At 67.8% G+C, this 15,076-nt stretch overlaps 1 protein-coding gene across 1 annotated transcript; it reads right to left on the reverse strand.

Annotated features, from left to right (window-relative positions):
• Positions 1–20: 20 nt before the first annotated feature.
• PLXNA3 (plexin A3) lies at positions 21–14,771 on the reverse strand. The gene is made up of 33 exons (XM_024116760.3): positions 14,657–14,771; positions 12,883–13,505; positions 11,937–12,476; positions 11,245–11,427; positions 10,144–10,272; positions 9,974–10,074; positions 9,007–9,130; positions 8,764–8,920; positions 8,588–8,687; positions 8,299–8,413; positions 7,955–8,155; positions 7,685–7,781; positions 7,364–7,554; positions 7,139–7,284; positions 6,927–7,047; positions 6,675–6,811; positions 6,422–6,592; positions 6,124–6,217; positions 5,799–6,038; positions 5,563–5,706; positions 5,251–5,485; positions 5,020–5,162; positions 4,680–4,936; positions 4,528–4,594; positions 4,286–4,432; positions 4,041–4,200; positions 3,768–3,871; positions 3,433–3,529; positions 2,947–3,137; positions 2,474–2,643; positions 1,732–1,944; positions 1,388–1,538; positions 21–482 (listed from the first exon to the last, which is right to left on the reverse strand). The coding sequence occupies exons 1-33, from the start codon at positions 14,769–14,771 to the stop codon at positions 387–389; spliced, it is 5,760 nt and encodes a 1,919-aa protein (XP_023972528.2). The 3' UTR covers positions 21–386.
• Between the last annotated feature and the right edge of the window lie 305 nt (positions 14,772–15,076).

Consider the following 15,076-nt stretch of genomic DNA (forward strand, 5'->3'; position numbering starts at 1 on the left):
GGCGGGGGTGGGGGGGGGTGGGGGGAGGGGGCGCGTATTTACAGATGGAGACGACGGTGAGGTGGAGATAAATTAAATAAATAGGTGGTTGGGGTATAAATAGCAAGGAGGGCAGGGGCGACCACAACCCCCGGCACGAGGGCAGGAGGGCGGGGGTGTATTGCTGCTGCCGGGGTGGGGGGCTTGGTCCGGTCCCCCCCTCCCCACGCAGGGCCCAAAGCAAGGCACTAATGACGGGGGCCCGGCTGTGCCGGGGGGCGTCTTGGCCCGGTGACCTCATGCCACCCGATCCAGGGCTCAGCCTCGGGACCCAGGCGGGAGGCGCCCCTCTGCACGGGAGGACGGCTCAGGACTGAGAAGCCCCCTCCTCACGGGGTCCGCCTCCCTTAGCTGTTGCTGGACGCGAGGCCGATGATCTGTTCCAGCTTCTGGCGCAGCTTCTGCTTCCGGCAAGAGGCATCTCGGTCCAGAGCGGTGAGAACCTGCGGGAAGAGGCCCCGAGCTGGGCTCCTGAGGGGCGGGCTCCTCCTGGCCAAGCCCCATCCCCGCTGCCCCCCTCTTCCCCGCCTTTCCACGGCCGGCACGCAGCCCCTCCCAAAGGGCGGTCTGGACTGGCGGCCCCCCTTTCCCGTCCCCTCCTAACCCCCACCTCTACCCCAGACCTCTCTCACCCAGGTCTCCGCGATCTTGTCGCCAAACGCAGCTGGCAATCTCGGGCCTCACCTCCCGTGACCGACCGTGGGCAGCACCCGACAGAGCCCATCGCTCCCTCCTCCCTGACGCCCAGGGCGGGGGTGGGGGGTCCTCACGCGTGTTCCAGGACCCGTCTGGCACTCGGGGCCCCCTCCCGAGCCTCCTCAGACTCTGCAGCCGGTCCCCCCTCTTCTCTGCCACCTCTGAGTGGCCCTGGGACACTCAAGTGCTTGGGCCACGTCTCCCTCTCCAGCTGCCCGTGGCCCCCCGCCTTGGGGAGCTCATCCAGGCTCGGGGCCCTGTCCGGGCCCACGCATTCTTATCTCCAGCCAGGAATCCAACCCCGGAGCCAGCCGGGCCATCTGTCTTCCCAGACTCTCCAGCCACAAACCAGGCAGGTGGGCTGACCCCGCCCACCTCTGGCCCCAGCCCATCGTCAACCCAGCCCTCCGTGTGCTCCCGGCCCCTAACTTCTGCTGGACCAGAACTTTGCGCTCCAGCCAGTGGCTTCTCTACTGGGTCCCTCAAATCCCAGCATCTGCAGAGAGTGTCGCCTGTGCCACCTTAAGGGCCCGGTTGGGGGAGGAACTCTGAGGAATCCCAGAGCTGGGCTAGCTGACCCCCACCACACCCTGCCTTCGCCACCAGCTGTGCCCTCAGAGCCAAAGAGCAGGGGCCTGGGGGTGGCACGCACCTCCTGGCGGTACTTGGTAACGTAGAAGTAGAGCTCACTGAGCGCGCTCAGGACGTTGAAGTCACTGGCGTGGAGACGGGACTGCTCCACCAGGTACGCGTCCATGTCCTGGTCGCTGATGGATGCCATCTTGGCTACGTCCCGGTAGTACCTGTTGGGGCCCCGAGGAGGTCGTGCCAGCAGGCGCCACAAAAGCCAAGGCCCCTGCCCCAGCTGCCAGGCCAGCCCCCGGGCCTTCTTCCTGAAGCGGAGCCAGCCCGTGACGGCGCAGCTCCTGCCCCCTCGCCCGGCCGCCGCGTCCCCCGGGGTCCCGGCCCTGCCTCCCCTCGCACGCTGGGGCCCACCTCTCCACCCAGCTCTTGTAGTTGGGGATGTCCTTGGCGTAGAGCAGCTTGTTGGAGGGCGAGTCCTTGCCCAGGCGGTGCTCGGACGTTGAGCAGGAGTCCATGAAGGTCTGGGCCACCACCGACAGGCAGGCGTCCGTGATGCTGCTCTTGTGGATGTCGAACACGAACTGCGGGTTCTTGATCACGTTCACCCAGAAGCGCAGGGGCAGGCTGGACACAGGGACAAAGGCCCGCAGCTCCCCGACCCGCCCGCGCTCACCCCCCGCCCGCGCTCGCCTCCGCAGGCCCACAGGCGGCCAAGAGAGGCGCGCTGAGAGGGAGCAGCCTTCTCTTTCATTTTCTGCCCGACTTCAAGCAGTGCGAAGTCAGAGTGAACGGTCTTCCGTCCCCAGTGAGTTTCAGCGCGCCCCCCTCGCACGGCTAACCCCTGGACCGGGCTTCCGGTTATCTCTGCCCTGTGTCAGCGGTACCACCAGGCGAGCAGCACGGCCCTGAGGGCCAAGGGCACCTCTGGGCGCTGGCCACACTACCCACATCCCAGCCGCCCGAAGCCCCGGCAGAGCCCGCCTGCGGAGTCACACGCACTTGCTCTCTGTGCTCGGCGGCACCATCGGTGCCAGGCCGCTGTCCTCTCCCGCCAGGGTGGCCAGCCAAGCCCCTGCCGGCATCCTGACCGTGGCCCCCGAGCCCCAGCCAAGCCTCCTCACGCCCCCGCCCGAGGGCCGGCGCGCCGCACTACCAGTTGCTCTTCCAGGTGTGGCGCACGTCGGGGTCGCTGATCTGCCGCTGGTCGGCCTGCTCGTCCAGGAAGTCGAACATGTACTTGATGGCCAGGGGCAGGGCCGAGCCCCGGTGCGCCGTGCTGAACACGGTCTCAAAGAGGTCATCCACGAACTTCTGCAGCGTGCCCTGCAGGGGCGCAGCAAGGACACCAGCTGACGGGGAGCCAGGGTGGGACGTCCCCACGGCAGGACAGACGGGGACGGAGGGGCCTGACAACGAGCAGGGCTTCCCTGCTCGGCCGGCACGCCTCAGACAAGCTTGGCCTCGACCTCAGGGTGGCAGTTCCCATAGCAAAGGCGATGAGCAAGTCCCTTGGGATTGGAACACTCCAGTGGCCCCTTCCCCAGGCAGCCCGGGCCAACCCCAGGGCCAAGGCTGGGCTACAGGGCACGTGCACTAAGGCCAGGGTGGCGCGGGGCAGGCCCACACCTTGGTGGCCAGCAGCCGCGTCAGGTAGATCTCCGAGACCATCTTGCTGCCTCGGTCTCCCTCTCGGTGGTCGGCGTGGTCGTGGTTCTTCACCAGGTGCCACAGCTTGGTGCCCGTCTCCTGGTCGGGCGTGATCATGGGTGCCCGAGAGCGGAGGCTGTCAGGGCTGCTGGCGGTGCGGAGCAAGCTCTCTGGGGCAGAGGGCGGTGTGCCCCTTAGGCCAGTGGGGCCACACCAGCCATCGCCGTGGCTCTCGCTCCCCTCCACCCCGGGAGCCCTGCAGGCCGAGGGGGCCCATCTCCTCTCACGGGCCCACCGCGCTTCTAGGCTCCAAGGAACCAGAGACCTCCTGAGAGCAGGGTCCAGGGGGGCCGCCAGAGCCAAGCTGGCTGCTCAGACGGGGTAGGGCTGGGGGTTCCCCGCGATAGCCGACACAGCCTCACAGGGCACGGGGCCAGCAGAGACCCCCACACCGAGGACGCTTACCGTAACGGCTGAGAGAGCGGGTGAAGGTGAAGGAGTTGGCCATGTTGTAGGCTGACACTTGTTTGGGCACCAGTGCCACCAAGGAACTGTCTGTCACCTGCAGATCCCAGACACAGAGAGGGGGGCAATGCAGGAGGCCGACAAGCCAAGGGGCCTGAGCCACCGTCTACCCCGGCCCGGCAGGGCACGTGTGGGGCAGCTCCCGCGGCTCCCCAAGCGGGGCCGGTGATGCGGGGGCCAGAGAGGGGAGGGGCCGGGGCCCCTACTCCTGTGGCCTCAGGCCAGGGCCATGGCTCCCAAGGGCCCTGGGCGTGAGTGGACCTCTGGCTCCTCACCTGGTAGTGGGCCAGTGAGTTGACCCTCTTCCAGTCACACTCGATTTTGGTGGTGACATCCTCGTCCTGGAGAATGATGCGGGCCATGCGGCCCTGGCGCCATTCTGTGGGCCACAGGCAGCTCTGAGGTCCTGCTCTGCGTCCCCTGGGACCCTGGGCCCACTGCCCTCAGAGAACAGAGCTCAGGTGGGGGGAGTGAACGCCGGCCAAGGTAACGTGGCCACAGGAGGTGGGGGCGGGGCCAGGAGGAGAGGGCAGGGGCCTGGGCCTCACCTAGGTCCATGTCCTCAGCTCTGGGGCGCTGAGAGTACGGGATGCCCTTGTACACAGCATCCAGCAGCTTGTCTTTGGCCTGGGTGATACTGTCACAATTGAGGACCTTCACCGGGACCTGAGCGCTGCCCTCGCTCTCCGGGCACACACAGTGCAGGGTCTGAGGGCGAGGGGGACCACAGGGTGGGTCCTGGGTGAGGCATCCCCTCGGGCCCGATACCCTGCCCACCTGGCCGCCCGCTCACCAGCGTCTTGTAGTCGATCTGCTGGCGGATGAGCTTGTCCTCGCTCAGGGAGTAGCGCGCCTCGCCCGTGATGGCGTCGATGGGGCCCTTCTCCATCTGCTGCTTGATGGCGCAGTAGAGCAGGAAGAGCGGCTCCCCGGCGCACTCCTGCAGCCGGGGCCGGGACACGGCTTGCTGCCTGCCTGCGGCCAGCTGCTTCCTCACGTCCCCTCGCCCCCCGCCTGCCCTCTGAGCGCACGCACCTTCAGAAACTTATGCAGCAGGAAGGTGAACCAGTTGGTGAGCATCTTCTCGGCCACCGACTCGGTCCTAGGGTGAGAGGGGTGCTGGGGCCCTGGGGCAGGGCTGGGCCTCCCAGGGGAGGGGCAGGGCTGGCGGAGGAGGACCCAAGTACCTGCGCAGGAGCAGCTTTGGGTGGTTCTTGCTCTCGAGGTTCTTCTCGATGAGGTCTGCCAGCAGTTGCTTGAGCAGCCCCGTGGCGTAATCGAGGCGGCTCTGCAGGGCCACCATGGTGAGCGAGGCCACGGTGCCCCGGTCGCGCATGGAGAAGCTGCTCTGAGCCTCCAGAGTGCGGATGAAGGTGAGCACGAAGGCGCGGCTGTGCAGCAGCTGCCCAAAGAGACGCAGGGCCTTCTCGACATTGGGGGGTGTCTGGGGGCGGGGGGACAGGGCATCTCAGAGGGTGGAGGCGGCCCTGGGGGTGACAGGGCACGGGCAGGCAACGGGGTACTCACGTCCAGCTCCTTGAGCACGGGGTGGGCCTCGATGCCCGGGAAGAGCACACGCACGGCGTAGGTCCGGTAGTCCAGGAAGGGGATCTGCACGCCGTCCATGTGGTTTGTCAGCTCGTTGATGTCTGTCTGCAGCTCGGCGAAGGCTGGGGAGGGCCGGTGAGGGAGAGTGAGCGGCGAGAGGGAGGGGGGCGCCCCTGCCGCCAGCCCCACCCCGCACCCCCGCGCAGGCACCTTCCTTGCATTCCAGGGCCACCCGGGACTCCAAGTTGTCCATCTGGAGCTGGAGGCGCTTGAGCGTGCGGTCGGCATCCTGAGTTTTGCGTTTGTAGGCGACCAGCACGGCGGCGATGGCCAGCAGCAGAAGCCCACCCCCCGCCGCCAGCCCCACCACAGCCGGCAGGGTCAGCGGCCGATCGGCCGTGATGTGCAGGGTGCCCAGCCAGAACTCCAGGCCGCCCACCAGCACCTGCAGGGACAGGCGCCGTAAGCTGACCCCCACCCCGACCCCAGGCTGCTCTGGCGGCCTCCCTGCCCCCTACCCACCATGACCGGCTGCCGGCCCGTCTGGCTGGGGGAGTCACACAGGAGCTGCGTGTCCGAGACGGTGAGCGTGCACGGCTGGCCCCCGATCAGCACCGTGTAGTTGAGGCGGGAGCTGCCAGCCGCCGCAGGGATCAGATTCTTGCCCTGCACATGGAGAGCGCTGCTGGCCAGGGCTCCCACCGCCCCGCCCCGCCCCACCCCGCCCCTGCCGCCCTAGGCGCCCACCACGCCGGCACCTTCAGCACTACGTGGGAGCCAGGTTTGACATCCAGGACCCCAGAGGGCCCAAGTGGCTCGAAGCTGGGGTCGGGGTAGTAGGTGAAGGAGGACCGGTTGAGGGAACGGGCCGTCTGCACGTGGTCCAGCAGGAAGCCGAACTCGTCAGGGTGCTGGCCCTGGGCCTGCGGCTGGGGCCGCCCCAGGAAGATGCCGGGGGCCTTACACAGCATGGCGGTGTCGTTGATCACCTGGCACGTCTGTGGGGACACAGGTGGGCGGCCCAGCACGTGAGGCCACAGCGGGCAGGGGGTCAGGGGTGGCATGGCGGCAGCTGGCACTCACGTTGGTGGTCTCGATGCCTCGGTACTTGGCCCGGACCCGGGGCTCCTGGACCGTCAGCAGGTGGGTCCCACTCACGGTGATGGCCGTGCTTCCACTACGGACGGGGGTGAGGGGCCTCAGGCTTCCTCCCCACCACCCTGAGCCCAGCCCTGGAGCGTTATCGAGGCTGCCGTGGGAGCCCAGGGCCTCCCCGACCCTGGGTCGCCCGGTCGCCAGGCGAGGCCCAGGCCGGGCACTCAAGGACCTGGCCCCCAGCCTCCCCTCTGCCAGCCAGGCCCCATGCTCCCGAGGGCCTCACTTGACGATGCTCCAGGTGGGCTCGAGGCGCGTGACGGTCGGGTCCTGGGTGTAGGTGTAGAGGACACCGGGACTGGAGATGTTGGCGCGGTCGATGGCCAGGGTGATGGGGGCCTGGCTCGGGCCCAGGGTGGAGACAGGCGAGACGCACACGATCGCTTCAGCATCCCTCCTACGTCAGCAAGCGGGGACTTGGAGCCGGCCGCCCAGGGCTGCCAGCTGCCGGCCCCGCGGCCCCCATCTGCAACACTCACCTCACGAACTGGCACTCGCCGTCTCTCACGGTCACTGTGACTCTGCTGCCGGCGTCCAGAGAATGACCGGAAATGGTGATTCGCGTGCCCCCCGAGGCTGGGCCCCGGCTGGGACTCACGCGGTCGAACGTGGGCGTCTACGGGAGAAGCAGCCCTGAGGGGAGCGGGGAGACAGCGGGTGCCCGGCAGGGCCGGGCCACAGCCCCCGCCAGGCAGGAGGGGGAGAGGGAAGGGGGCGGGCAGCCCACGTACCACGAAACTGTAGAGCTGCTCAGACTGCGTGCGGAAGTCAGCCGAGCAGTCGCTGACGCAGAGCTCCGCGGGCCCCGGTGGCGGGCTGGGCACCAGCGACTCCTCCATCTCACACACGATCCTAGGGGTCGGGTCGGGTCGGGTCGGAGGTCAGGCCCGGGCGGCCGGCCGCAGGCTGGGGGGAGGCCCAGCGCCCGCACAGCCGCACTCACCTCTCGGCACTGACGTACTCAGCGGGGATGGAGTTGCAGCGCACGCCGGCCACCCGCAGGCCCACGTCTCGGGAGGTGAGGCCCAGGTTCTCGCCCACGATGGTGATCCGGGTGCCTCCCTCCTTGGGGCCCACGAGCGGGTGGATCTGCGGAGCAGGAGGGGAGGTGGGAGGGTGAGCCGAGGCAGTGGGTACCCAGAGGGCGGCGGGTGGCGGGGAGGCCAACCTGGGCAATGCGGGGGTGGCTGCAGCGAGCGCCCTTCTGGTTCGGGTGCATCCAGTTGGTCTTGGGGGCCGGGCAGTGGGCCCGCAGCTGGCACCTATGCTCCGAGATGCACCAGCCACAGTTGAAGCGAGGGTCAGCCTTGAGGCAGAGGCCACAGCTGGGCCGCTGCGCCCAGCACTTGTACAGGAGGGCTGTGGGCACAGAGGGCACCGCTGGGGAGCAGCTCCGGGCCCTGACGAAGGGTCCCCCCGCGGGCCCGGCCCCAGCACATGCCTTCTCCGCCCCAGGAGGCGAGCTCCTCAGCCCCCTCCCGCGGCTCACCTCGGAAGGTCGCAGGCTTGTCGATGGGGAAATCTCCATCCCAGACCACGGAGAAGTCCAGCTCGGTGTCCCCGTGCTCATCACCTTCATAGGAGTACTGGGGGAGAGGGACCCGCGTGACCCCAGCGAAGGTGCGCAGACCGCCCCTCCCCCAGCTCAGAAATCCCCGGCCGGGGGCTCAGAAGGCCAGCTGAGGCTTCTAGAACAGTCTGCCGGGCACAGATCTGCACAGCCGGGACCCCCGCGGGAGGCGGGGCGGGTGGGCCTCACCGAGGCGTTCTGGCACTGCACGCTGCTGCTGTTGAAGCGGACGGCAGGCACCCGCTGCTGCCGCCCCTGTGCCCGGACCACACACTCGTAGTTCTTCTGGCCCGACTGGGGCTGCGGCAGGTTCTTGGCCCGCAGAGTGAGAGGCTGCATGACGCCTACTGGGATCAGGAGGTCCCCGCTGGGTAGGATCTCAGGGCAGCCCTGAGGGGAGAACGCCCATCAGCCAGCTGGGCCGGCCCCGCCCCGGTTAAGGGGGCTCCAGGAAAACCCCAAGACCGAAGGCAGAAAAGCCAGGGGCCGGCCCGCGCAGAGCCCAGCCCCCTCGCGTGTGGCGCCCGCCTCACCTCGGGGCTGTGGACCCTGCCCTCCTGGAAGGAGCACTCGTGGGGGTGGCTGGTACACACGTGGCGGTACTTACACCAGTGGCAGGGGTAAGGGCTGCCGACGCAGGACATGCACCTGGAGGGGAGAGGCTTCAGAAATCACGGAGAAGGCCAGGCCTGGCCCCTCACCGTCCCTCCTGCGGGACACACGGGGAAGCAAAGGCAAAAGGCACCGGGTCCCGCCCGAGGCCCACGCGACACCGCGGGCAACAGAGACACGGGGACGGGGGTCGGGGGGGCCAGTACTCACGACTGGAGGACGCTGCAGTTGTAGAAGACAAAGTCGGCCCCGGCAAACCTCACGCCGCTCTCCCTGGAGAGCAGCTGCAGCTGCACGGTGCGCGTGGCCCCTGCAGCGAGCCCAGGGGAGCCACGCGTGAGCCGAGGACAGAGAGCACCCCTGCCCCCGGCAGCCCAGCCACTGACCGTGCCCCCGGGTGAGAGCCCGGAGCTCCTGCAGGGAAGGTGAGGGACACTGTAACTCTCCAGAGGGCAGCAGGACGGCCTCGCTCTCAGTCACCTCCTCGAAGGCACAGCTCACGCCTGCGCTGAGGTCCGGCACGTTGCTTATGGCCACGGTCAGCTGGGGGAAGCAGAGGGCTCAGCGCTGGGCGCACCCCCCGACACGTGTGCACGGGCCTCTACACCCGCACGCCCCGCACCGCTCACCTGCACCCCAGGCGATGTCACCGACACATTGTTGGGCCGGACCCGCACCTGGACACACTTGCTCAGCTCCTTGGCGAAGCCACGCGGGGCCGAGGCGCCTGCACAGGCCCCATGGCGGCAGCACCTGCGCGGGGTCAGGCCAGGCCCATCCCACAGCTGCCCCAGCAAGGCCCGGAGCGGGAGTGCAGCGGGGGCCTGGGAGGGACGAAGGGGACAGCCGGCCCAGCCCATGGCGCCAGGCAACCGCATGCCTCGGCCTCATCCCCTGGGGTCCGAGGGATGTCACTCGGGATAGAGGTTCCACTCGTTAGCTGGAGAAAGTAGAAGGGCGGGGAGGGGGAGGCCACGGGGCGCAGCTGGGGGCAGCGGGCACTTGGGCGGCTCCTCACCTGTGCTGCAGCACGCACCACCCGCAGTGTGGGTCCCCCGAGCCCAGGCAGGCTGCACAGCTTGGGTACTGCTCACAGGTCTCCACCGGGAGCTGGCTCACCTGGGGGCGGCCGTGTCAGCACCCGCCCCACCCCCGGCCCGCCCCCGGCCCACGGCCCACTGGACCCACCTGCTTCTCGCTCAGGAGGTAGACGTGCCGGCGGTCGGGGCTGAAGAGCAGGTCACGGAGTATGGGGCTGCCGTCCACCACAGGCACTGTCTCATACAGGCGGGCCTCCTGCGAGCCGTCGACCCGCACCTGGGCCACGAGACCAGCCCGCCTGACGCCACAGCAGCACCCCACGTGCCCGAGCCAGGGACCCAGCCTGCCGTGCAGCGGGGGCCTGGGAGGGACGAAGGGGACAGCCGGCCCAGCCCATGGCGCCAGGCAACCGCATGCCTCGGCCTCATCCCCTGGGGTCCGAGGGATGTCACTCGGGATAGAGGTTCCACTCGTTAGCTGGAGAAAGTAGAAGGGCGGGGAGGGGGAGGCCACGGGGCGCAGCTGGGGGCAGCGGGCACTTGGGCGGCTCCTCACCTGTGCTGCAGCACGCACCACCCGCAGTGTGGGTCCCCCGAGCCCAGGCAGGCTGCACAGCTTGGGTACTGCTCACAGGTCTCCACCGGGAGCTGGCTCACCTGGGGGCGGCCGTGTCAGCACCCGCCCCACCCCCGGCCCGCCCCCGGCCCACGGCCCACTGGACCCACCTGCTTCTCGCTCAGGAGGTAGACGTGCCGGCGGTCGGGGCTGAAGAGCAGGTCACGGAGTATGGGGCTGCCGTCCACCACAGGCACTGTCTCATACAGGCGGGCCTCCTGCGAGCCGTCGACCCGCACCTGGGCCACGAGACCAGCCCGCCTGACGCCACAGCAGCACCCCACGTGCCCGAGCCAGGGACCCAGCCTGCCCACCGCCCCCTTGTCCCACAGACCAGGGAAGGAGGACGCCAAGGCTGCCCCCTGGAGGCCCTTGGGGGTGACACAGCCAGTCCAAAAAGGCTCCCAGGACATAGAGACAGAGATGAGCGTTGCCCAGAGTTGGGGAACAGGGAGAGCGTGAGAGCTAAAAGGGAAGGGATTTTTAGGATGATGGCAACATCCTGGAATGAGATAGCGGTTATGCTCGAGTAACTCCGCACACTTACTGAAATCACTGAGGTGTGTGCTTTAAACGGGGGGTGTGTGACACGGCAGTTACACCGCACCAAAGCTGTGACAAATGCAAAATGAGGACCAGGAGGGAAGCAGACCAGGCCCCAAGAGCTCAGTGGCTCCCTTCACAAACCTTCCCCCGGCCACCCCAGACCTCCCCCAGGGACAGCCCCGCGTCCCCCAGGTGAGCAGGAGGGGAATGTGGCAGTTGTCCTAACTCCTGTCCCTTCAGAACACCCTGGAACAGAAGCAGCTGCGGCCCTGCCGGCGCTGCAGCCCCCGTACCCATGAGGGGACAAGAGGGCAAAGAGGGTTAGGTCCACATTTGTCTCCTCCTTCATTTGACTGAGGACCCAGCCACGACGGCTCCTGCTCTCCCGGCAGGGAGGCCCGGAGGTAGGCCCGGTCTGCCCCCAGAGCCACAGGAAGCCAGCGATTCAGGCCACGGCGGGCGGTGGCACTGCAAGCATGGGTGGCTGAGAGGCCACCCGTGGAGCACAGCTGGGCTCCTGGGATCCAGCCTGGGAAGTCCCCCTTCCCCCAGGGGCCAGGCCCCGTCCAAGGTGCTGCAGGGCTCATCCACACGTTCTTGACCCCAGCCCTCGTCTGCATCTCAGCCTGCCCCGACGCCCACATGCCGAGCGTCCCGGGGCTCACCTTCTTCAGACTGCCGCTGCGGGTGCCAATGAAGACCACAGAGTGCTGCTGGTAGGTGTAGGCGGCCACACTGGCCATGCCATCGGTACTGTCGGCTAGCAGGGGCAGCCCCTCGATCACGTGCAGGCCGCCCAGTGGCTGGTTCAACACCAGCCCGCAGAAGTTTCCGTTTATCTGCATGGGCTGGTGAAACAGGAGGAGTATGCATGAGTCAGAGCTTGGGGGCAGCAGCTGGACAGAGGCAAGGAGAGCCCACGTTCTCGGAGGAAGCAGAATCTGGGGCTCGCTCCCTACCAGCCAAGACCAACCGTTTGCCCCGGGGGCCCCAAAGGAAATCGGGGGCTGAGGAGGGAGACGGAAGGAGAGCAGGCAGGAGCAGGGAGAAGAGAGCAAGACAGAAAGGAGGGGCAAGCCGGGGTGGGGAGGGGCAGGAAGAAGAAGGGGGTGGTCCACACAGAGAGCACAGCCACCCAGAGAGGTGGTGGGAAGGCAGGCCGGGGAGGAAAGAGAAGCAACAGGGGATGACGGGGGCGGGGCGCCCCGGGCTAAGCTGTCGTTCCCGAGACCGAGCCCAGGCTGGCGCACACGGCGGCCCGTCGGCTGCCGTACGACCGCCTGGGCTGGCCCCACAGACCCAGGAAGGGGCAGAGGGCCCAGCCCGGGGGCAGGGCTGGGGGCGGGTGAGGGCTCACGGTGTTGATACAGGGCAGCTCCTTGTTCAGCAGCCAAGGCAGGGCCAGCGTGCCCTCCCCACGGTAGCAGGACTGGATGCGGCGCCGGATGTGGGCATTGATGCTGCTGAGGGTAAAGAGGCAGAGGATGGTCTGCCGCGGCGGGCTGGCCCGGTTCTTCTGGCCCTGAGAGAAGATGGTGAAGAGGACGTCCTCGTCGGCCGGCACACCCAGGGCCTGGGCCAGCAGCAGGCCGGGCTTGGCCAGGTGGGCGCTCTGCACCAGGCGGTACTCCACGCCGCGCCAAGAGCAGCCGATGGGGAACTCCACGTACGAGTAGAACTCCGAGTCCCCCGAGCACATGCGCACGATCTTGGACGTGAAGAATTTCTCGCCTGCCGCGTCCAGCAGTGTCTGCTGGGTATCCAGCTGCAGCGTCAGGAAGTACACGAAGGAGGCGCTCACAAAGCCATAGACGTAGTAGATGTCGAAGGCCGGGTACAAGGACAGCGTGTCTGAGGGGATCTTGATCTGAGAGGAGACGAACTCGTCCTGGTACACCTGCGGAGCAGGTGGAAGACAGAGCCTGGGACGAGGAGGCCTAGGTCCACCCTCGACCTCCCCAACCATGGCCCCTGGGCCCCCGCCACCCAGCCTGGCCCTGAGCCCACAACATGGCCCCCGGGGGGCTTCCCTCACAACCTCCCTGCCCCTGAGCCACGCGGTCACAGGACCCCAGGCCAGAAAGGCTCCAGAGGGCAGGCTGAGCAGCCCCGTCCCGGGACCTGGCCCGCCCTCCCGTCCTCAGCAGCCTGTCCCCTCTGGGACCAGGGCTCTTCCAGAGGCGGAGGCAGGACAGAGTGAAGGCAGGAGGGCACGGGAGCTGGCTCCTCAGAGGGGCGAGAAGGGAGGGGAGGGGGCCAGCCAGCCGGCGCGGGAGGCCGAGCAGGTGGGCGGGCTCACCCACCAGACTGAACATGTCGCCACCATCCTCGTCGCCGATGAGCTTCCGGGAGCTCAGGGTGGGGAAGTACTCAGACTTGCCATCCACAGCGGTGCCCACGAACAGCTTGCTGGGCCCCTGGCCCTGCTCCACGATGACGCCCGCCATGGAGTCAGGCCCCTGGGCCCCCGACAGGTAGTGCTCCTTCCGGTGGTGCGGCTCGCCCAGCTTGAAGAGGTCGTCCAGGCGCAGGAACTGGCAGGTGCCCTGCCAGATGCTGCCGCAGGCCACCAGGCGGCGGGCTGCGTAGTCTATGAGCAGCAGCTTGTTCACGTTGTCCACAGGCGCCAGGCGGTGGGCGCAGACACGCATGCTGGGGGGTGGGTAGCAGCGAGCGTTGTCCTCGACGGGCCCCGTGACGTGGACCCGCAGCTCGGTCAGGTTGGGGGCCAGCTTGAAGACGCGATTCACCGCGCCCACAAACACCTCCCCGGTCACCCGGTGCACGGCCAGGTGGGTGAGTGAGGTGTCCGTCACTGAGAAGGCAGGGAAGGGCGTGCTGCCACCCGGGGCCCGCCCCACGGCAAGGAGAAACAGCAGGAGGAGGCCTACGGCGGGCATGGCCGGCGGCTGCCCCGGTGGTGGGCCTGAGGAGAGACAGGGAGTGCCGGTCAGAGGCCCCCGGCCCGGGGCGCCCGGCCGCTTCCGGCCCTGCCTGGCCTAGGGCCCCCAGCAGGCCAAGAGCCACGCCACAGAGGGTGGAGGCCAGTCGCCCACCACCATGCCAGAGCCCCAGATGGCGACCACGGCTGGGAGAGAGGAGGGGCCTCTGCCGGGGCGCATGAGTGAGCAGCGAGTACAGGCAGGCTTGGGGGCCATCAATCATCCCCCACCCACTGCTGGAAAGGAGCCAGGAGGCCTCGCCTCAGCTGGGCCACACCCAAGGGGGCAGCAGAGCCAGATGCTAGGAAAGGCAGGGTGGGAGGCCCTCCAGGAAGGAGAAGCCAAACACCAGATCCCAGAGCTGAGGGTGGCCAGCCGCACACAAGAGCAACCCAACCGTGGGCAAGCCGAGGCCACAGACGCGCCTCACACCCTAGCTGGGGAAAGGAGAAAAAGTAGGGAGAGAACAATCACAAATTGGTGTCAGGACACCACCCCAGGACAGAGGTCTGAGGCGTCAAAGCCTGAGACCAGCTGGGAACCAGGGCTGCCACTTCCACCTTCCTGGCCCCGGCTGCCTCCTCGTCCCAGGGGCCTCCGTCTGATGGCTGTCCAGGAGGAGCCTGCCATCTAGCCTACCGGCTGCAACACAAAGCCGAGTCGCCTGACCCCAGAGCAAAGCACAGAGACAGACATAAGTCAGGCTCTGCTCAGGCACAGCCAGACGGATGCCCAGGCAGCCCTGCGCGGCTCTCCCTCCAAATCCACACGTTAGCTGGGGAAGGGGAGATGCAGGGGCGTCCAAGGAGCCCAATGGAAGGGGGGCAACATTCTAAATTACAGCTGAGACTTTGGGGAGATGGGGTGGGGGACCACGGGAGCAGTACTGGGCTTGGCTGGGTCTTCACCCCTAGGCCACACCCAGCCCTCGGCCAGCTCCAGGCAGCAAAGACAGCAGAGAAGAGTCGTGGCAGCCAAGGGGGCAGGGCTCAGCGATACCCTCTCAGTGCCCAAGCCCCAAGGGAGACACAAGTTACCCAGCTTGGGGAGGGTGCGGGGAACCAAACCAAGGCAGCAACCAAGGAAAGAGGAAAAAATGCATTTGCTAGAACAAGGAGAAGACCCAGCTTGGAACTGCAAAGTTTCAGCTCAGGCTGATCATCTCTCTGGGGCTCTTTTGTCAGGTCCGCATCCTGGATCCTTAATGCACGAGCCAGAGAAGAAAGGAAGACGGAGAAGGGAGGCCTCATGCCACCCTCACCTCCTCCACACCGCACAGGAATACAGGCCTAAGAATGGGGATGGGACAGGTCGGGAGGGAGACCTGGAAAGGCAGAATTTGCAGCCCAAGTGCCCATCCCAAACCTCAGCCTGTAACCGGGAGCCTCGGGCATCACAGGCACACCCAGCCTCTCTGCTACGGCCCTGCCAGCAGAGCCCGAGGGTGGGGACAAACCCTCGCAGAGACGCGGCTCTAGCGCCCGCTCCCCAACGCCCCGCGAGGTGCTGCCTGCCCGGCTCGCCCTGCCCCCACCAGGGACACCCCCCCCCCGGC

The sequence above is a fragment of the Physeter macrocephalus genome, chromosome 21 (assembly GCF_002837175.3).
Source record: "Physeter macrocephalus isolate SW-GA chromosome 21, ASM283717v5, whole genome shotgun sequence".
Lineage (NCBI taxonomy): Eukaryota > Metazoa > Chordata > Mammalia > Artiodactyla > Physeteridae > Physeter > Physeter macrocephalus.

What these genes read in the sequence shown, in the direction of transcription:
- PLXNA3 (XM_024116760.3), bottom strand. Translation starts at nt 14,771, where the DNA reads ATGAGGCCTCCCTTCTCCGTCTTCCTTTCTTCTCTGGCTCGTGCATTA. An exon ending in AGCTGCCCTGTATCAACACC is followed by an intron (nt 11,428 to 11,936) that starts GTGAGCCCTCAC and finishes CTGTTTCACCAG; the next exon opens with CCCATGCAGATAAACGGAAA. An exon ending in TGGTGCGTGCTGCAGCACAG is followed by an intron (nt 9,131 to 9,973) that starts GTGAGGAGCCGC and finishes GACCCCGCGCAG; the next exon opens with GTGCTGCCGCCATGGGGCCT.